This window comes from Dipodomys merriami, unplaced genomic scaffold, assembly GCF_024711535.1.
Source record: "Dipodomys merriami isolate MVZ:Mamm:240054 unplaced genomic scaffold, mDipMer1.0.p SCAF_55, whole genome shotgun sequence".
NCBI classification, from domain to species: Eukaryota; Metazoa; Chordata; class Mammalia; order Rodentia; family Heteromyidae; genus Dipodomys; species Dipodomys merriami.
In genome coordinates this window covers 3,742,554-3,763,861 of record NW_027206124.1, presented here as the reverse complement: position 1 = coordinate 3,763,861, position 21,308 = coordinate 3,742,554, and the positions used below count along the sequence as shown (strand labels likewise).

The following is a 21,308-nucleotide window of genomic DNA, read 5'->3' as shown; positions in this document are numbered from 1 at the left end:
CACTTCAGCCACAGTGCCACTCCTGGTTTTCTAGTGGTTTATTGGAGATAAGAGTCTCACGGACTTTCCTGCCACAGCTGGCTTTGAACCGCGATCCTCAGATCTCAGTCTTCTGAATAGCTAGGATTACAGGCGTGAGCCACCGGCGCCTGGCTGTCTCATGAACTTTCTTGCCCAAGCTGGCTTTGAACTGCGATTCTCAGATCTCAGCTTCCTGAGTAGCCAGGATTATAGGTGTGAGCTTTTGGCACTGGACTACAATTTTTTTTTAAAGCAGAGATTTTTGTTAGGCTATGAAAATTATTGTTATGCTAAAATATACAGTTTCAGATTTTACCTCTTAAATATTCAGTGGTATTAAGCACATCAGTTCTCTAGAACTTTCTTATCTTATAAAACTCCATACTTTTTTTTTTTTTTTTTGGTCGGTCGTGGGACTTGAACTCTGGGCCTGGGCGTTGTCCCTTAGCTCTTCAGCTCAAGGCGAGCGCTCTACCACTTGAGCTACAGCGCCACTTCCGGTTTTCAGGTGGTTTTATTGGAGATAGGAGTCTCATGGTCTCTCCTGCCCGGGCTGGCTTTGAACCGCGATCCTCAGATCTCAGCCTCCTGAGTAGCTAGGATTACAGGCGTGAGCCACCAGCGCCCGGCTTCCATACTTATTTAAACCCTTATTGGTAGGTGTTACAGAGACTGATCGATCATTTGATAGATAGTCCTGATGACTTGACAGTTCTGGGTTTAAACTCAGGACTTTGTGCTTTCTAGGTAGGTGCTGTTCTGCTTGACCCCGTGTTTCCAGCAAAAATAACATTTGAATATAAGGTATTCACAGACATCATTTAATGTTAGTCTCATGTAATCATGTAAAGATTTACACATTATCGAGCAGCTTTTTAGCTTTTTACTTAATCTGGCAAATCTTTTTTGTTGTTGTTCGTTGTGGGGCTTGAACTCAGGGTCTGGGTGCTGTCCCTGAGCTCTTTTGCTCAAGGCTAGTACTCTACCACTTTGAGCCATAGCACTACTTGTGGTTTTCTGGTGGTTAATTAGAGATAAGAGTCTCATTGACTTCCCTGCCTGGGCTGGCTTGGAACCTGCCTAGGCTGGCTTGGAGCCATCATCCTCAGATCTGTCTCCTGAGTACCAAGATTACAGGTGTGAGCCACTGGCATCTGCCTTAATCTGGCAAATCTTATAAAATTGCTGGTGTTCTTTTGTTCAACTCTTCCTCCTTGTTCAGCAACATAACGTTTTACTTACTATCATACCAAGTTATAAGTTATAATATTGTATCAGTTAAGGCTGAAGTATTGAGGCTTTGCTGTAGGTTAAGAACTTTTTTATTTTTGTGCCAGTCCTTGGGCTTGAACTCAGGGCCTGAGTGTAGTCCCTGAGCTTCTTTTGCTCATGGCTAGTGCTCTACAAATTGAGCCAATGCTCCATTTTTTTGTGGTAGTTGTTGTTGGTCGTGGGGCTTGAACTCTGGGCCTGAGCGCTGCCCCTCAGCTCTTCAGCTCCAGGCGAGCACTCTACCATTTGAGCTACAGAGCCACTTCCGATCTTCTGGTGGTTTATTGGAGATAAGAGTTTCAGGGATTGCAGCACCAGGCTTCTTCGCTCCACTTTTTTAATGATTAACTGGAGATAAGAATTTCACAGGGCTGGGAAGGTGGCTCAGTGGTAGAGCGCTTGCCTTGCATGCATGAGGCCCTGGGTTCGATTCCTCAGCACCACATAAGCAAAAAGAAAAAAGCCAGAAGTGGCGCTGTGGCTCAAATGGTAGAGCACTAGCCTTGAGCTGAAGAGCTGAGGGACAGCGCCCAGGCCCAGAGTTCAGGCCCCACAACTGGACCCAAAAAAAAAAAAAAAAAGAATTTCACAGATGTTTCTGCCTGGGGTTGGCTTCAAACTGCAATTCTCAGATCTCAGTCTCCTGAGTACCTGCAATTATAAGTGTGAGCCACTAGCTCCTGGCAACAACTTTATGTATGCAACTATGATTTCTAGCCCAACACTTTAGCTGTAGTTCTTCAGTGGCATATTCCTCTCCTTGTTTGTTGGCTTTTGGAAATGGAGTTTTGCAGACATTCTGCCTAGGATGGCCCCAAACCGTGATCGCTCTCTAGACCTTATCCTTCTGAGTAGGATTGCAGACATGACCCACCCAGCAGAAATACCTTTCATTTGCTTCCTCATTGTTCAATTAAAAAATTTATATTGAGCCAGACACTGGTTCAAAGCCAGCCTGGGAAGAAAGTCAATGAGACTCTTGTCTCCAATTAACCACCAGAAAACCTTAAGTGGCACTGTGGTTCAAGTGTTCATTTCAATATGAACATGGTTATGTGATAAAGAATATATGTATATTTGTCAGGCCCTGGTGGCTTGCACCTGTAATCTTAGCTACTCAGGAAGCTGAGATCTGAGGATTGTGGTTGGAAGCCAGCCTGGGCAGGAAAATCCATATATATGAGCCTCTTACCTCCAACTATCAAAAATGCCTGAAGTTGAGCTGTTGCTCAAATGTTAGAGCATTAGCCTTGAGCAAAAGCAGCTTAAGGACAGCGCTCAGTTCAAGCCTAGGACTAGTAAAACACACACACACACACACACACACACACACACACACACACAAACACACACACGAATGTATGTATGTATGTATGTATGTTGCATGTTTATATGTATGTATGTATTTGCTGAATCTTCTACAGTTTTAAAATCATTTTATAAAGAATATTAAATGTATAAATGTTTATTCTACAGTTCGCTTAAGAAAAACCCAATATAAAAAGACACACTCATATATAAAAACATTACGCAATGTTTTTATCATCATTTAAACAGTGTCTCTGGGTGCACTGGGAAAACAACTTATGTAGGATTTATCTTGGCTCAGTATTCTTTGCCCCAGACTCTGAAAGAGCATGTCTGTTTCCTTGCTTCCTTTAACAGCAGCCTTTGCAGACTAAAAAGATTTCAATTTTATGATATTTGAGTCCCTTGAAATATAACCTCCTGTGGCAACAGTCCTCAATACCCTTTGCCCCCCTCTTTCTTTTTCTTTCTTTCTTTCTTTCTTTCTTTCTTTCTTTCTTTCTTTCTTTCTTTCTTTCTTTTCTTTCTTTCTTCCTTCCTTCCTTCCTTCCTTCCTTCCTTTCTTTCTTTCTTTCCTTCTTTCCTTCTCTCTCTCTCTCTCTCTCTCTCTCTCTTTCACACACACACACATACACACACACAGACTATGGGGAAGGAGAAAAGGAGGGAGGCAAGGGAGGAAGGGAGGAGGGAATGTCTTGGAATGCATTTTGTTTTTCTGAAACCAAAATCTCTTTAGTGAATCCTAAAGGAGTAGTGGGATGATGGTGTCAAAACTTAAGGCCTAACACTTAGGAAACTGGCTTCACATTCAGTAACAAGTTTCAGTAAACCGATTTTAAATCCTAATCACTTGTAAGAGTTCCTATTAGGGTATGGGTTTTATCTCAGTAGGAGAATGCATGCTCAGCAAATAACAGAAAGGATCTGCCGGGGCTGGGAAGGTGGCTCAGTGGTAGAGCACTTGCCTTGCATGCTCGAGGCCCTGGGTTCGATTCCTCAGCACCACATAAGAAAAAAGCCGGAAGTGGCGCTGTGGCTCAAGTGGTAGAGTGCTAGCCTTGAGCTGAAGAGCTGAGGGACAGGACCCAGGCCCAGAGTTCAGGCCCCAGGACTGGACCAAAAAAAAAAAAAAGAAAGGATCTGCTACAGAGTTCAAACCTCTCATTAGAAAACCTGAGAAATTCAATGATAGCAATAACAGTATACAAATTCTACTGGATTTGAAAATAATATTTATACTTAACAAGCATTCAATATAATTTTTTTTTTGGTCGGTTGTGGGGCTTGAACTCTGGGCACTGTCCCTCAGCTCTGAGCTTCAGCTCACCACTAGCACTTGAGCCAAGGCGCCACTTCCAGTTTTCTGAGTGCTTTATTGGAGATAAGAGTCTCACAGAGCTGGGCGCTGGTGGCTCACGCCTGTAATCCTAGCTACTCAGGAGGCCGAGATCTGAGGATCTCGGTTCAAAGCCACCTTGGGCAGAAGAGTCCGAGAAACTCTTATCTCCAGTAAACCACCAGAAAACCTCTTATCTCCAGTAAACCACCAGAAAACCAGAAGTGGTGCTGTAGCTCAATTGGTAGATTGCTAGCCTTGAACTGAAGAGCTGAGGGACAGTGCTCAGGCCCAGAGTTCAAGGCCTATGACCGACAAAAAAAAAAAAAAGAGTCTCATTGACTTTTCTTGCCTGGTCTGGCTTTGAACTGTGATCTTCAGATCTCAGCCTCCTGAGTAGCTAGGATTACAGGCGTGAGCTGCTGGCGCCTGGCTGTATGAATATTTATGTAGGTTAAAATTAGGATAATATTCATTATTAAAAAGATCTCTGCATGTTGGTATTTCTTTATGAACTCTAATGAGTTAGGAATTGTTTTCTGAAATTTCCTTTCAGATTTTGATGGTATAACATGATACTTTAATATCTAAGGGTAATTAGTAAATACTATTTCTCCTTGGCCAGCATTTCCTTTTCATTCATTATTGTCTATGCTGCTTTATTTCAACTGTATTATCCTTCCTGTGTGAGCTAGTTGAGGACACAGTCAGACTTGGAATCTCATACATTCAAGGATGTGCTAGGTCACTTTACAGAAACCTCTTAAGCTGGTTACAGTAGCCCCTATCTGTAATCCATGGTGAATTTGAGGCTGGACTGGACTCTGTAATGGGACACTGTCTCAAAAAGAAAGTTTTAAAGAATAATTTTATAATAATTATATGATCATAATGATCATTATAGGGTTTTATAATGATTTTATAAAGTTTTATAATAATTATATGATTTATATAGTATTTGTTTATAATAGTATTCATGTGTTCAGTGGTCTAGTTTCTTTTTTTTTTTTTTTTTTTTGCCAGTCATGGTGCCTGAACTCTGGGCCTGGGCGCTATACCTCAGCTCTTCAGCTCAAGGCTAGTGCTCTACCACTTGAGCCACAGCACCACTTCCAGCTTTTTCTGCTTATGTGGTGCTGAGGAATCGAACCCAGGGCCTCAGGCATGCAAGGCAAGCACTCTACCACTGAGCCACCTTCCCAGCCCTCTAGTTTCTTTATGATACAGTCTTAACCTTTTTTTCTTTCGCCATATCCAGGTTGTCATCACGAAAGCCAAGGTGGATTTCTCCAGTGTGGTGTGCCTGCCCCCTTCCGTCATTGCGGTGAATGGCCTGGACGGAGGAGGGGCTGGCGAAAATGACGATGAACTGGTGCTCGTGTCCCTGTCTGCAGCCCCCAGCCCCCAGAGTGAAGCTGTGGCCAATGAACTGCAGGAGCTCTCCCTGCAGCCCGAGCTGACCCTGGGCCTCCACCCTGGCAGGAATCCCAATTTGCCTCCACTTAGTGAGAGGAAGAATGGTGAGTCCATACGTAATTATTGCATTCCCTGATCTGAATCAGGATCTTCTGTTTATAATGTTATAGATGGTTACTTTATTTCATATTTCTTGCAAGTTTTTTATAAACTTAATCCTTAATCTTTCTCTCTTTCTCTCTCTATAAAGCATTTGACCTTGGTTTTGTACTTGATAGGCTGGTTTGCCGGTATGAACTACTATACCCTGCTATTGGTTGAGATGGGCTCTTTTCAACTTTTTGCCCAGGCTGGCCTGAAACTGTGGTCTTTCCAAGCTGTATCTCCTGAGTAGCTAGGATTAAAGGTGTGAGTCACCAATGTCCAGTGTAGTTTTAGGTGATTATTATAAGCTTGGCTTCTTATTATTGCTTTTTAGTATGTCTTCCTACTTCTCTGCTGCCCCTACCCCATTCCTTCCACTAGTTCATTAATCCAACAAGTAATTGTTGAATATCAATGCATTATAAACTGGTGTAAATGTTACCTTTTTAAAAATTATCCTTTTTTAGCTAATGTTAATCCCAAATAATTTTTCTGAAAGTGATGATGATACAGTTTGTGTTTTATTTTCTAGGGTTCTGGGTGGCATGGGTGAGCTATAGGAAGAGAAATAAGTGGGAGATAATAGAAGTGGAAAAGACATCTTTGTTCCCCTTTCATGGTGGTATGATTTAAGAATCCTCATTGATTGGGGAAAAGGACACATGTGCTTTTTTTTCTTAAGGGATGCACTTTGTTCTTTCATACCATAGTGTTGCCCATGAGATACTAATTAATTGTTGGGATAAATAAAAATCTTGTGTGGGCAGTTTGGGATTCAAATATTTTCTGGGGGAGGCAAAAGATTTCTAATTGTGTTCCTCTGGAAGCATCAAGGACTGTATTAGTTCTTACTTGAGAATGGCTAGATCCTAAGCAGGTCAATTTATAAACGATTCTGTTTGTAATATGACTTATATAGTTTCCTAACCTACTTTATTCCAGGACTTAAAAGATAAACTGGCTTCCCATTGTTACTCATCAAATGTTATGAGCTTCTGGAATACAGATACCAGATTAGAATTCCTGTTCCAAAAGCACAAAACCCTCAACAACAAGCACCTCAATTCCCCACAGATCCCATCTCTCAGAGAAAAACTGCCAGCATGCTGTCAGCATAGGTTACCTCCCTCGGTGTTCTTCTAGCCTAACACTACAGATCCAGCTGGGTGTCCTGCTTTTTTGATTCACATGGTAGCTTAAGATTTTTGATATGACATGGAAGTATTTTTATAGGCATTCCCAACCCCTCCCATATTGAGGATAGGACTTTTAGGGCCTCGTGCATGTTAGGCAAGCACTCTACCTCTTGAGCCACCCCAGTCCTTTGCTTTTATTTATTTATTTATTTATTTTTGGGTCCAGTCATGGGGCCTGAACTCTGGGCCTGGGCTCTGTCCCTCAGCTCTTCAGCTCAAGGCTAGCACTCTACCACTTGAGCCACAGCGCCACTTCTGGCTTTTTTCTTTTTGCTTATGTGGTGCTGAGGAATCAAACCCAGGGCCTCGAGCATGCAAGGCAAGTGCTCTACCACTGAGCCACCTTCCCAGCCCTATATTTTGTTTTTGATATACAGTCTTACCAAATTTACCTGTGCTAGCCTCAGGCTTGTTAGCCTCCTGTCTCTGTAGCTGGGAGTACAAGTGTGCCTTACCATGCCTGGCTAATATGTAGCTTTTTTGCTGTGCTGGTCCTGGGGCTTGAACTCAGGAGGATATGGGTGCTGTCCCTTGAGGTTTTTTGTTTGTCTTTTTTTCCTCAAGGCTAGCACTTTACTACTTGAGCCACAGTTCCACTTCTGGCTTTCTTTTGGTGGTTAATTGGAGATAAAAAATCTCCTGAATAAGAATTCCTGACTAGGCTGGCTTATAATTGTGATCCTCAAATCTTAGCCTCCAGAATGAGATTATAGGCCTGAGCCACTTGACACCTGGCACATGTAGCCTTTTAAAAGAATACAGAACAATCTGTTCTGTGACATCATTTATCTAATCTTTCCCAGACTGGACTTTTCAGTCATTTTCCTCTTGAACTCAGGTTCTGGGCTCTGTCCTTGGGAGCTTTTGACCTCAAGGGTAGCTCTACCATTTGAGCCACAAGCTCCAATCCCAGCTTTTTGTTGGTTAATTGGAAATAGGAGTCTCATTGACATTTCCTGCCTGGGCTGGCTTTGAACTGCACTCCTCAGATCTCAGGCTCTGAGTAGCTAGGATTACCGGTGCCAGCCTTTTTTTAAAAATATATATATTTTAGATTATTTTCTTAGAAATGGAGATAAATCACTGGACATTATGTTAAAAAATGAACTATACAATTTGTGATTAGGGGATGAGAGGGAAAAACTGGGAGAGAGCAAGGGAAGAGGTGACATTGTCCAAAAAGAATGTATTCTTTACCTGAATTATGTAATTGTAACTTCTCTGCACATCACCTATATAATAACAAAACAATTTTTCAAAAAAGAAATGGGGGGGCTGGAAATGTGGCTTAGTGGTAGAATGCTTGCCTAGCATGCATGAAGCCCTAGGTTTGATTCCTCAGTACCACATAAACAGAAAAAGCTGGAAGTGGTGCTGTGGCTCAAGTGGTAGAATTCTAGCCTTGAGTAAAAGAAGCTCAGGAACAGTGCCTAGGCCTGAGTTCAAGCCTGAGTTCAAGGACTGGCAAAAAAAAAAAAAAAGAAAGAAAGAAAAGAAAAAGAAAAGGAAATTGATTTTAAAGTTTTAGTGTTGAAAGTTTATTCAGTGATTGTTGAATTTCAAAGGTATTCTAAGTATTAGACATTAATGAATAGGATGTCATTTGTATTGTCACGGATTTAACAGTTTTATGAAAGAGAGAAAGATTAAGCAGGGTTAAACATGCCAATTCAGTTACAAACTTTGGTAATTGCTTTCAAAAGAAAAGCATATGATGTTACAACAAAATAACATCGGATGTGAGGGTAGTGTAGGTGAAGGACTGGCCATTAAAAGCCTTTCTGAGGATGCTGCTTTAAGCTGAGGTCCAGAACACAGTGGTTTGCCAAACAAAAGACAAAAGGAATAACGAGTGCAGATTGGGTGGAGAAAGGGGCAGAAAGAAGAGACAAAGATTAGAAGGGAAAAATAGTTCAAAAGAACTAAAAGAATTCTAAGGTGTTAGTGACAGGAAATGAGGGGAGGCAGTAATGTGAATGGAGTCATTGGGCCCTAGACTTATACGTCTTATTAAGAACTGAGGCTCCTGAGAAACACTTGGTTACTTATTAGTATTCATACCTTACTTGTTTAAAAAATGCTAATGTGAGAGGCAAAACAATTTCATTTTAATTTGTATTTTTTTGGTTGCTAGTTCTCCAGCTGTTTGTAGCCAGATGTTTGTGGGTATTCCATTGCTTTTGACCTCATAGTTCATTTTCTTGGCTCATTAAGACAGTATTTTTAAGATTGTTCCACAGGTATGCGAGTAATCGACTGGAAACACTTGCCAGAAATTTGTGGAAGAATTTCTTATGTGTTCCTCACTCTCAGTACGCTGGATAAGAGGCTGCATTAAGGTCGGGTTCCTTTTGGCTTTGTTATTTTATTTTATTTTAATTTATTTTATTTTATTTTTGGGTCCGGTTGTGGGGCCTGAACTCTGGGCCTGGGCACTGTCCCTCAGCTCTTCAGCTCAAGGCTAGCGCTCTACCACTTGAGCCACAGCGCCACTTCCGGCTTTTTTCTTTTTGCTTATGTGGTGCTGAGGAATCAAACCCAGGGCCTCATGCATGCAAGGCAAGCACTCTACCAATGAGCCACCTTCCCAGCCCATGCTTTGTTATTTTATAGTTCATGGGTGTTCAACTCTGTGGCGTTGGAAGCTTGAAAAGAAGCTGATAACTCTGGCACATTTATTTAGTATAATTTTATTGTTATTAAGGTGTTTTATAGAGAGGTTACCATTTCATAAGTCAGATAATGAGTTTTTTTTTTTTTTTCAGGTAAAGGGTAGGTTTATTCAGTAGACCTGCTGGGACTAGGCAAGGTTGGCACTCCACGTGGCTGGGAAAGGCCTGGGAAAGAGCGAGAGCTGGCAAAGAGAGGAAAGAGAGAAAAGAGCTAGAAAAGAGTAGAGAGAGCAGAGAGAGTACTTTTTTTTTTTTTTGATAATATTATCCCTTCCTTTGCTTTCCTCCAATTTTCCCCACCTGTCCATGCCCACCAGTTACATAAGTCATTTCCCACATATATTCTGAATAATATGATTGGGTTTGTTCATCCTTCCTCCCTCCCTTTCTGCACCCTCCCTTTGCCCCCCACCCCCAGAAAAAACCCAAAGCAAAAAGAAACACCACTATCACTACCACCAATGATAACAGAAAAGAACTTAAATTATCCTTCCCATAAGAGGCAATCCAGGTTTAACTAGAATTGATTGCTGCTACTTTTAATTTTTTTTGGGGGGGGTCCGGTCATGGAGCCTGAACTCTGTGGGCCTGGGCACAGTCCCTCAGCTCTTCAGCTCAAGGGTAGCGCTCTACCACTTGAGCCATAGCACCACTTCCAGCTTTTTTTTCCTTTTTGCTTATGTGGTGCTGGGGAATGGAACCCAGGGCCTCAGGCATGCAAGGCAAGCGCTCTACCACTGAGCCACCTTCCCAGCCCCACTTCTTTTCAATTTGTTTAGCTTTTGGTTTCTTTTCCTTCCTTCTTTCCTCCCTTCCTTCCTCCCCCCTCCCACCTCCCCCCTTCTCTTTCTTTCTCTTTCTTTCTTTCTTTCTTTCTTTCTTTCTTTCTTTCTTTCTTTCTTTCTTTCTTTCTTTCTTTCTTTCTCTCTCTTTCTTTCTCTTTCTCTCTCCCTCTTTCATTCTCTCCCTCTCTCTCTTTCTCTCTCTTTTCTTTTGTCTGTCTGTCTTCCCTCTCTCTCCCTGTCTTTACCTTTCCTCCCCTCCCCTTTGTTTTCCATTGTTGGTTTGTTTAGAAGTTTTTCTACCTTACCTAAGAGAAGAGGGCAGGGACAGTCAGACTGAGTTATCCTTTGTCTATGCCCATACTGGCTTTGACACTGTATCATAACAATATTGAAGGCATACAGTATGAATGAGGTGGCTGTTCATAGTTTGGCTTTTGTAGGCTTTGACGTTGACTTTACTTTGGAATGTGAGCTGAAAATAGAGCTTTCATCTGTCCTAAGGCCTGGGAATACCATACTGATGATAATGTGTGATTGTCCTGGGTTTGCAGGTCTTGACTGGGTTCCTCATCAGTAGTAGGTTGTGGTTACAGAATAGAAAAACTACCCAGGACTTGTAATTACTTGCTTAGGTGCTAGGTTATATTACATTACCTTTTGTGTTTTCACTTTGCCTAACACTAGGTATCTTGGGGAAAGTCTTACCTAGTTGGATCCTGTGAGATTTCAGTATGGTTACTTTAGATTTTTGTGGCACTGTAACTCAGTAAACCCATGCACGTACTTGTGAGACTCCAGATCAGAAATGAACACTTAGTGTTCTGAAATACCAGAGCCAGTTGTCATTTCTTTTTCTTTTTTTTTTTTTGGGTCCGGTCGTGGGACCTGAACTCTTGGCCTGGGCGCTGTCCCTCAGCTCTTCAGCTCAAGGCTAGCACTCTACCACTTGAGCCACAGTGCCACTTCCAGCTTTTTTCTTATGTGGTGCTGAGGAATGGAACCCAGGGCCTCAGGCATGCAAGGCAAGCACTCTGCCACTGAGCCACCTTCCCAGCCCCGCCAGTTGTCATTTCTGTGTGGTCCTCTATACCATGTTGTCTTATAGAAATGATACATGTAAAGCCGAGTGCTGGTGGCTCATGCCTGTAATCGTAGCTACTAAGGAGGCTGAGATCTGATGATCACTGTTCAAAGTCAGCCTAGGCAGAAAAGTCCGTGAGACTCCTTAACTCCAATGAACCACTGGAAATGGCGCTGGGGCTCTAGTGGTAGAGCGCTTGCCTTGAGCTGGAGAGCTGAGGGACCCCGGTGCTCAAGCCCAGAGTTCAAGCCCCACAACCAATCAACCAAACAAACAAACAAAAAAGATATATGAACTAGTGGGGCTGACAGCCTTCTGGGGTTTTACCTTTTTTTTTTTTTTTTTTAAATAGGGGTGATAGAATCTCAAAGAAGTTTTACATTTATTATCATTGGGACTTAATATATTATTATATAGCTATCATTCTTATTTATATTAAGTATAAATTCATGTCATGGATTTTAAATTTTATTTTGTTGCTTGTAAAATTTGAACTTGCAGCCCAAACACTATGCCTAAGCTCTTTTGCTCAACGCTAGCTCTACCACTTTGAGCGGTAGAACCACTTCTGGTTTTCTGGTGGTTAATTGGAGATAAGAGTCTCATGAATTTTCCTGCCTGGGCTATCTTTGAACCATGATCTTCAGATCTCAGCCTCCTGAGTAGCTAGGATTACAGGCGTGAGTGTCTGGATTTTTAATTAAAAAATTTTTTTTAAGTGTTAGCTCCTTAAATATGTGTACTAATGGGAGTTTTAGCAGAGGACCTGCCCTGTATGGATAGGTAGAGATGCTTTTGTTATGAACTTTTCTCATGTTGTTTGACTTTTATGTTATAAATAGGGCTTTCATTCCACTTAGCGTACACTTAGGTATGCTGTCACACATCAGACCTTGTGCTAGCTAGATCTAGGAGTGGGGAGGAATTAAGCCACACGCTAGGGAGCAATAATAGAGGTGGGCATAACTCTTATTAGTGCTAAGGGAGCATGCATGAGCTGTAGTTTGCCTGTCCACAAAATGCAAGTAGAATGGGGTGATTGCTGGATCAGGGAAAGCTTTCCAGAATAGGCAATCTTAATAAGAATCGGTTGGTAACAAGGATGGCTTTAATATAGGCAAGGCTGGAGAGAAGTGGCGTAGTTAAGAGGTCATTGCCTAGTACGGACTACCACCTGTGGAATATTCTTGCCTCTGTAGCAAATGCCCAGTATACTGGGAACATAGGCGATACACAGCATAGCAAATGACACTGTGGGGGAAACAGCAATATCTAAAATGTGGAATGAGGGCTGGGAGGGTGGTTCAGTGGTAGAGCGCTTGCCTTGCATGCCTGAGGCCCTGGGTTCGATTCCTCAGCACTACATAAGCAAAAAGAAAAAAGCCAGAAGTGGTGCTGTGGCTCAAGTGGTAGAGCACTAGCCTTGAGCTGAAGAGCTAAGGGACAGCGCCCAGGCCCAGAGTTCAGGCCCCATGACTGTACCCCCCCCAAAAAATAAAATATGGAATGAAATCTTGAGTGCTTCACCAAGTAACATACAAGAAAAGGAGGGCTGGGATGTAGCTCAGTGGCAAAGCACTTGCCTAGTAAGTACAATGTCCTAGGTTCAATACCCAGTACAAAAAAAGAAGAAGAAGAAGAAAAGACAAAAAAAAAATTCAATTAAAAATACATAAAAGGAGGAGGAGAAATTTGTAAATTGAGAGACTTTGACCCAGCTATACCACTCCTGGGCATCTACCCAGAACATCGCAAGCCAGCATACCATAAATGCACTTGCATGCATATCCATGTTCATTGCTGCACTATTCACAATAGCCAAGTTATGGAAACAGCCCAGATGCCCTACAGTAGCTGAGTTGATCCAAAAAATGTGGTACCTATACATAATGGAATTTTACACAGCCATTAGAAAGAATAACATTATGTCATTTGCAGGGAGATAGATAGACCTAGAACAAATCATGTTAAGTGAGGTAAGCCAAGCTTAGAGACACAAACAGCAGATGTTTTCTCTCATATGGGGATGCTAAATCTAAAATACACTGGGACATGATAAATTATACAAGACTCTAGGCGTTCATACACAGTAAGACCAAAAGAGTATGCACTGAGGAGAGGAACACAAAGGCAAATGCTTATGTGCATCTGATCATATAAAATAATATTTATTGAAATGAACTCCAGGAAATGGAAACTAGATTTTTTTTCTTTGTTGCTGTTTTTATTTTCTTTTTTTCTTGTTTGTTCATTTATCTGTCTTTGGGAAGGTAAAGGGCATGTACAGAAATAGATGGACAAAAGGTGGAACAGATGCTCAGATACTCACTAGATATTATGTGGAAAATGAACTATACAACTTGTGGGTGGGGACAGGAGGGAAAAACTGGGACAGAATGAGGGAAGGGGTGACGTTGTCCAAAAAGAAATGTATTCTTTACTTGACTTATGTAACTATAACCCCTCTCTGTACATCACTTTTATACCAGCAAGAGACAGAGACAGAGACAGAGACAGAGAGACTTAAGCCTGGTACTAGAGGCTCACACCTGTAATCCTAGATACAAAAAAGGCTGAGATCTGTGGATCATGGTTTGAAGCCAGCTCAGGCAGGAACGTCTATGAGACTCTTACCTCAGTCAAACCAGCAAAAGCCAGAAGTGGAGTTGAGGTTCAAGTGGTAGAGTACTAGCCTTGACCACAAAAGCTTAAAGGCTAGCACCAAAGCCCTTGGTTCAATCTCCAGGCCCAGTACCAAAAAAAAAAAAAGAGAGAGAGAGAGAGAGAGAGACGGACAGACAGACTTAAGAGGCACATGGACTCTTAAAATATTATAAAATAGCAAAATTTGGGCATTGATTTGTTAATAATGTTAAGAATTTTGAAAATTCAAGGAATGGCCAGGCGCCAGTGGCTCATGCCTATAATCCTAGCTACTCAGGAGGCTAAGATCTGAGGATCTGAGATCTGAGGATAATGGTTTAAAGCCAGCCTGGATTGGAAAGTCTGTGAAACTCTTATCTTCAATAAACCACCAGAAAACCAGAAGTGGTGCTATAGCTCAAGTGGTAGCTTGCTAGCCTTGAGCCGAATTGCTGAGGGACAGCGCTCAGGGCCAGAGTTCAAGCCCCACAACCGACAAAAAAATAAAAAAATTCAAGGTATGGAAATGGTATATGGTTATGTTAAAAATAGTAATATCTTTTAGATATGCCTAAATCAATAAAGATGAAATTCGATGATGTCTAGAATTTGCTTAGAGTGATATATTGTTGACAGGGTGCTCTTTGCATGTGGTAGTAGACAACGTTGTGGACAGGTGAATCAAGTGACACATGACAATTGAGTTTTGAAGGAAAGTGATTGGAACACAATCTGTTTATTTTGACATTCTTTCCTACCTTAGTGTGTGTTTCAACTTTGCTGTAAACTTTTATAAAACCTTTTCTGTTTCAGGCAAGAAGTACTAAAGACATGAAAAAAAGCACTGTTTGTAGTGATAGGGCAAAAAAATTAATTTGAGTAGATTATGAAATAGTTAATTTTGTTAATTTGCCACTTGGCAATTAATTGGATGGTTAGGGCCAGAGGGAGGGGAGTGTAAATTTATCCTTTTGGTCCCTGTTACCTATTGCAGGGAAAGTAGAAGTAATGTTCATAGGGCTTGGTGCTGGTAATGACTGGAAGTTTGGGCATAGGAGGTTAAGATAGCCAGATAAAGATACATAATTGGAACTTATGAGCAATGTCAGAGCTATATACTGATTAGCACTTAAGTGAATGTTAACAGAGAGACAGAGAAAGAAGAGACATTCAGGATTCTGAGAAGAAAGGTTAGAGAGGTAGCCGGGTAAAAATTTTTATTTCTTTTTTATATGCGCTGCTACTGAGTCTTGAACTCAGGGCCTGTGCACTGTCCCTTAGCTGTTTTGTTCAAGGCTGATGTTGTACTGTTTGAGTCACAGCTCTTCTTTTGGCATTTTGCTGGCTAATTGGTCTTTATTGCCATGACTGACTTTGAACCTTGATTCTTAGATCTTAGCCTCTGGCGTAGCTTAGGTGTGAGCCACAGGAACAAAGTAGGATTTTAAATTTATAAGAAAACCTAGGAAGTGGAAGATTTTTAGGAGATTATGGAAATTAACAAATACAGTGGGAGGGTCAGCTAATATAAAAACTTGCCTGCTTTTTTCTTTTAATTAATTAATTCATTTGTTTATTCATTTGGTAGTGCTAGGATTTAAATTTAGGTTTTTGCACTTGGTAAGCAGTTATACTCTATAACTCTGGACCATAACTCCAGCCACTTTTTTTGCATTGGTTATTTTTAGATCTGGTCTCACTTTTTGCCTGGGTGTGTGCATAGACCACAGTCTACCTATTTTATGCTTCATGTGGTAGCTGGGATGACAGGTGCACACTGTCACACCCAGCTTCTTCCATTTAGATAGCCTTATAAACTCCCTCTCCTCCCCCTCCCAGGCTGCACTACAACCACCTCTAATCTCAGCATCCTACATTGTGGCAAAACAGATTTACGCCAGCTGCTGAGGTAGTATTGGTTGATAAGGGCAAGAACAACTAGCACCCAGGCTCTATTTTCTTTTCTTTTTCTCCTGTCCTTCTCTTTCCACTCCTGTTTCTCTTTTTCCCTTCCCCTTCCCCTTCCCCTTCTTTCTTTGTTTCATTATATAGCTTGAACTGGCCTTGAACTCAAGATCCTCCTGCTTCAGCTTCCTGAGTACTAGGATTGTAGGCCTGTGCTACCCTGCCCTGCTGATTGTTGTTCCTGTCCCCACCCCATCCTTGAGTTTCTTTTGCTCAAGGCTAGTGCTCTACCACTTGAGGCACAGCTCAACTTCCAGCCTTTTTTGGGGGTAGTTTATTGGAGATAAGAGTCTTATGGACTTTACTGCTTGGGCTGATTTTGAATCATGCTCATCAGATCTCAGGCTCCTGAGTAGGATTACAGGCGTGAACCACCAATACCTGGCTCTGGCCCTTTCTTCCTTTTAAACAATTTTTTAAAAATGCTTTCTGATTGGTGTGGGGCTTGAACTCAAGTCCTGGGCGCTTTTGCTTAAGGCTAGTGCACCACTTCCGGTTTCTCCTGTGGTTAATTGGAGATAAGCATTTTATGGACTTTCTTGCCTGGGGTGGCGTTGAACCATGATCTCAGTCTTCTGAGTAGCTAGGATTACAGGTGTGAGCCACCAGTGCCCAGCTTAAACAATTTTTTTTTTTTTTTTTTTTTGGGTCCGGTCCTGGGGCCTGAACTCTGGGCCTGGGCGCTGTCCCTCAGCTCTTCAGCTCAAGGCTAGCGCTCTACCACTTGAGCCACAGCGCCACTTCTGGCTTTTTTCTTTTTTCTTATGTGGTGCTGAGGAATCGAACCCAGGGCCTCAGGCATGCAAGGCAAGCGCTCTACCACTGAGCCATCTTCCTAGCCCCTTAAACAATTTTTAATGGGTTTTATTATTCTATTTTCACTTACTATGTGATAAAGTGGTTAAAAATTTAAAAACTATATTGAGGTCTTGTAGTATCATGTGTCCTTTGAATGAATTAGTAGACTAAAGCCATATTAAATTTGGGTTAAAGTTATGATTAGAAGCAAAGATTTTAATTTATTGGACATTCAGATGGTTTATCCTTCCTTTCCTTGATGCTGTTAGCTTGAAAATCATGGTCATTTGCATAGAGACCTTGTGAACCTTTAGTTTAGTTCCATTTTTTGAGATGTTACCAATTAGCAGAAAATTAGTAGAAGAGAAGCTTTTACTATTTTGAACCAAAAGGGTTCAAACTTTTAAAGTTGTGAAACTGTTTTCCCAGTCTGTTTTCTCAGTGACTCTGTTGATATTCTTAAGGGTAAATGTCAAATCTGAGCAATAGGCAAAGATTCTGTTACTTCCTTTTAAAAAATTACTTTCTTAGATTTCTGTTTTAAAAATACCTTTTCTTTAGCTCCTTTTATTCAAAAGTGCATATGGGTCTGGACTTGCTATGAAAAGTGAAATCACTGAGGTGTGCTGCCTATCTCTCCCTCACCCTTAGTGATGTCACATGACTTAGTGTCTCCTGTGAAGCTGGGTTCTTTACATCAGAAAGGAGAGAGGGCAAGAGCCTGGGTCCTGCCTGCCATCTTGTTTGCAGGAGTCTTGGAAGTTCTGTTTATTTTCCTCTACATACAGAAATGTGAGCACTTGATTCTTTTGAAAACCCCTCGCACAACATAGCCCATGGGGGAACAAAGGGGTGATCCAGCTCTTTCAGAGTCGCCAACCTCTCACTAGACTCTCTAGGCTAAGACAGTCCGAGAGAGCTGGGTTGCCAGAAAGGACCAGTGAGAATGTGGCTGCCTGTCTCCTGAGCAGCATGCAGCCTACACCGGCTGCCACTCTGTTGCTGTTGAGTCATTCCCACAGTTCTATATAGAGCTCTTCTTTTAAACATGATGTTCTTGGAACAAGAAAGGGAAGATTTCTCTTCCACAGACTCTCCCCTACTCTGGATCTGCATTGCCCTTTCTTCTCTGTGAGCATTGCCCTCGCTCTTTCTGAGGCTGTTCTCTTTGTAGGTCTTCAACTCTTTTTTTTTTTTTTTTAATTGTAAAAGTGATGAACAGCAGGGTTACAGTTTTAATGAAGCATATCAAAATGAACTCCAAGAATTGAAAACAAAGTCTTTTATTTTGTATTGTTTGCAGTTATTTCTATTATTTTCTTTTAGTTTTCTGTAGCCTTTGTCTTGTATATAAGTTTATCTGGGGCTGGGAATGTGGCTTAGTGGTAGAGTGGTTGCCTACCATGTATGAAACCCAGGGTTTGATTCCTCAGTACCATATAAACAGAAAAAGCCAGAGGTGGCACTGTGGCTCAAGTGGTAGAGTGCTACCCTTGAGCAAAAGAAGCTCAGGGACAGTGCCCAGGCCCTGAGTTCAAGCCCCAGGACTGGCAAAAACAAAACAAAACTGTAAGGTCCGCTCCTGGATGGCTAGCAGACTCCACCCTCCTAGCAGCAAAGTCTCCACCCAGTACCTGCGTTACCTAGGCAACTGGTACACCTGGAAGAGGTCACATCTGCATCCGCCGAGGTCACATCTGAATTTGATGTGGCCACACCTTTCCCGGCCCATACCCTAGATAAGGCCTAGCCCAGGCCCAGACTCTTTCTTTCTCTCTCTGTTCGTTTCTAGCTCTCTCTCTCTGTTCTATTCTAGCTCTCTCTCTCTCTCTGTTCTTACCTCTCTCTCTCTGTTCTTTTCTAGCTCTCTCTGCTCTAGCTCTTTCCTCTCTTTTTCAGCTCTCTCTCATTCCCAGGCCTTTCCCAGCCACGTGGAGTGCCACCCTTGCCTGGACCCAGCAGGTCTACTGAATAAACCTACCCCTTGCCTGAATACCACGTGCGTGCTGGTGCAGTTCTTACTCGGCTACCTCTTTTTAAAAACCTAACAAAAACAAAAAAAGTTTATTTGATCTGGGGAAGGGAAAGAGAGTCACAGAAACTGCAGGTCAAAAGATGAACTAATGCAACAAAGATATTCCTTTTGTTCATCATTTGTTTGACTACGTAAGAATTAAGGCATTGGCTAGGCTGAGGCTACAGCTGTAGGCTTTGGTGTGGACTGCCACTTCACTAGAAAGATGGAGAAGTTCTAAATAAACAGTCCAGGGGTGGGTTTCTAGTTTCCAACTATTCACTAAAAGTTCACCAAATAAGCAAAAGGCATCCAAATACTATAAATATCAGTTCATAAAAAGTACTGCAAAGAGAACAAATAAGCTTCTCATTTTGGGTAAATAAAAAATTTGCTGTATATATAATTTAAAAGGATTTTAAAGTTTTTGTTGTTGTTGTTGTTGTTGGTTGTGGGCTTGAACTTAGGGCCTGGGTGCTGTCCCTGAGCTTTTTCACTCAAGGCTAGCGCTCTACCACTTTGAGCCACAGCACTACTTCTGGGTTTCTGGTGATTAATTGGAGATAAGAATCTCACGGACTTTCCTGCCCAGGCTGGCTTTGAACCATGATTCTCAGTTCTCAGCTTCCTGAGTAGCTAGAAGCCATCAGTTCCTGGCTAAAATTTTTGTTTTCAATGGAAGGTGAACTACATGTATTTATTCCTATTCAAAAGGCCTTATTGGTGCTAGTGGAAAAAAGACGGAAGTTTTCTTCATTAGGAAATGGAAATTTCCTTCTTTTCTTTGTTTTTCCATCTAATTTATCTTTGTGGTAGTACTGAAGGTTGAACGTGATGCCTTGTGCTTTCTAGGCAAGTGCTCTACTACTTAAGCCATACCTCAGACCTCCTTTTTTGCCTTATTTATTTTTGAGGATAGCGTCTTGCAGTTATGACTGCACTGGTCTGGACCATGATCCTATTTATGCTTTTCCTATAGCTGGGATGACAGGCATGTGTTACCTTGCCTAGCTATTATTTGAGGTAGGGTCTCACTAAGTTTTTGCCTTCACTGGCCTTGAACCATAATCCTCCTGAGTAAATAGGATTACAGATGTGAGCCCAACTGAAAAGGAAATTATTACATATCAAAACTGTCTCCTTCTGTTACACATCAGCCTGACATAAACCATTTTAAGACTGCCACCAGGGCTGGGAAGGTAGCTCAGTGGTAGAGTGCTTGCCTTGTATGCATAAGGCCCTGAGTTTGATTCTGCAGCACCACATAAACAGAAAAAGCTGGAAGTGGTACTGTGGTTCAAGTGGTAGAGTGCTAACCTTGAGCCAAAGAGCTGAGGGACAGCGCCCAAGCCCAGAGTTCAGGCCCCATGACGAACCAAAAACAAACAAACAAACAAAAAAAAACCCACCAAAAAACCCTGCCAACATCAATTCACCATCTATCTGTAGATAGCTTGTGCCACATGGGCACAGATAAAGAATGCTTTGGCAGATTTGAAGGACAGATTACGTAGTTCTGGCTTTTGGTGACTTTTTAAAACAGTTTTAATTGAAATGGGGGTGGAGAAAAATAGTTGAGCTTTTGCAGTTAAATATTCAGCTTCCTTAGCCTGTTATCTATAAATATCACAGACTAAAAGGCTGCTAGAATTCTTTTTCAGAAAATTTACTTAGCTTACAGTTATTTATTTGTGTATATATATGTATATATATAAGTCTATCTATATCCTGTTCCTACCTCTCTGTGACTGTTTTTTTTCCCCATGAGATAGTTGCTTTCATTGTGCTATCTTAGACTTTCTTTTCTTTTCTTTATTTTTTTTTGTCTTAGACTTTCATCATTTGTCTTAGACTATATTAGCAGCCAAGTCCTTTCTAGTATGGTTTTGAACAAAATATGATCTTAAGAGAGAGGGAAGCACTAGATCTGTTTTCTGAAAGTCCAGCATATCTCCCCTCCCCTAGAGATGAGGGGTGGAGCTCACACACAGCTCTAACCACATACTTTGTGTCTTCACTGAAGCACTTGGTTTCCTGTCAGCAGTCATTCCACTTAGGCCATCTTGACTTGCCTGAAGCATGGTGGCTGGGTGTCTGTCATGAAGGGAGCAAGTTCTTACTGTATGGTTTGAGCGCAGGCATGAGACTGGATTTGTGAAAGCCTGCGTAGACTCCGAAGACGTCTTTTTTCCTGTGACATTGACTTTCTTCATTGTCTTTGTGGGCTGTTGTTTCTAAGAAGACATTGTCATGACTCTGTTGGAACCTGAGATGCTAATGATGGCTGTACAGTCAGGTAACTTCTCTTATTTCCTCTAAATCTTATTTGCCACAGGCTACTTAAAATAGGTTGAATAAATATATAAGTGCTAGGATTGGACAGAGATGGAAGAAAGATAAAATAAATTACCTAATAAAAGTACTGCATTTTCATGCTTTTATTTTTTTCTATATTTGCAAATTATGGTTATTAAGTCTTAGCATCAAATTAGATGCTAACCGATCTTCAGACTCTTGAGTAAGCAGACCTATTTGAGGAAATAAAACTATTTGTCTTCTTGAGTTATTTTGTTATTATTTGTGACAGTGCTTTTAGCAAAAGCCTATTAAATTGCTTTTGCATACCATCAGCATACCATCTATTCATAGAAAGC

General features: G+C 41.5%; 1 protein-coding gene and 1 long non-coding RNA gene across 3 annotated transcripts in view; both read left to right on the top strand.

Annotated features, from left to right (window-relative positions):
- LOC138811780 (uncharacterized) overlaps positions 1-5,284 on the top strand; it is a 61,404-nt gene extending 56,120 nt beyond the window's left edge. Inside the window, exon 3 of the long non-coding RNA XR_011367497.1 lies at positions 5,199-5,284. This is a non-coding gene — a long non-coding RNA (uncharacterized lncRNA). The remainder of the gene's footprint in view (positions 1-5,198) is intronic.
- A 160-nt stretch (positions 5,285-5,444) lies between these two features.
- The window catches only part of Mrtfa (myocardin related transcription factor A), a 101,662-nt gene continuing 85,798 nt past the window's right edge, over positions 5,445-21,308 (top strand). The window contains exon 1 of one of the 2 annotated variants that reach the window (XM_069999602.1): positions 5,445-5,460. Coding sequence is in view for 1 of the 2 variants with exons in the window: in XM_069999601.1 (XP_069855702.1) it covers positions 20,905-20,950 (46 nt within the window). In the remaining variant the exon portion in view is untranslated. Of the gene's footprint in view, positions 5,461-20,667; positions 20,951-21,308 lie in introns of those variants that run through there. The other variant, XM_069999601.1, reaches the window with a different exon arrangement.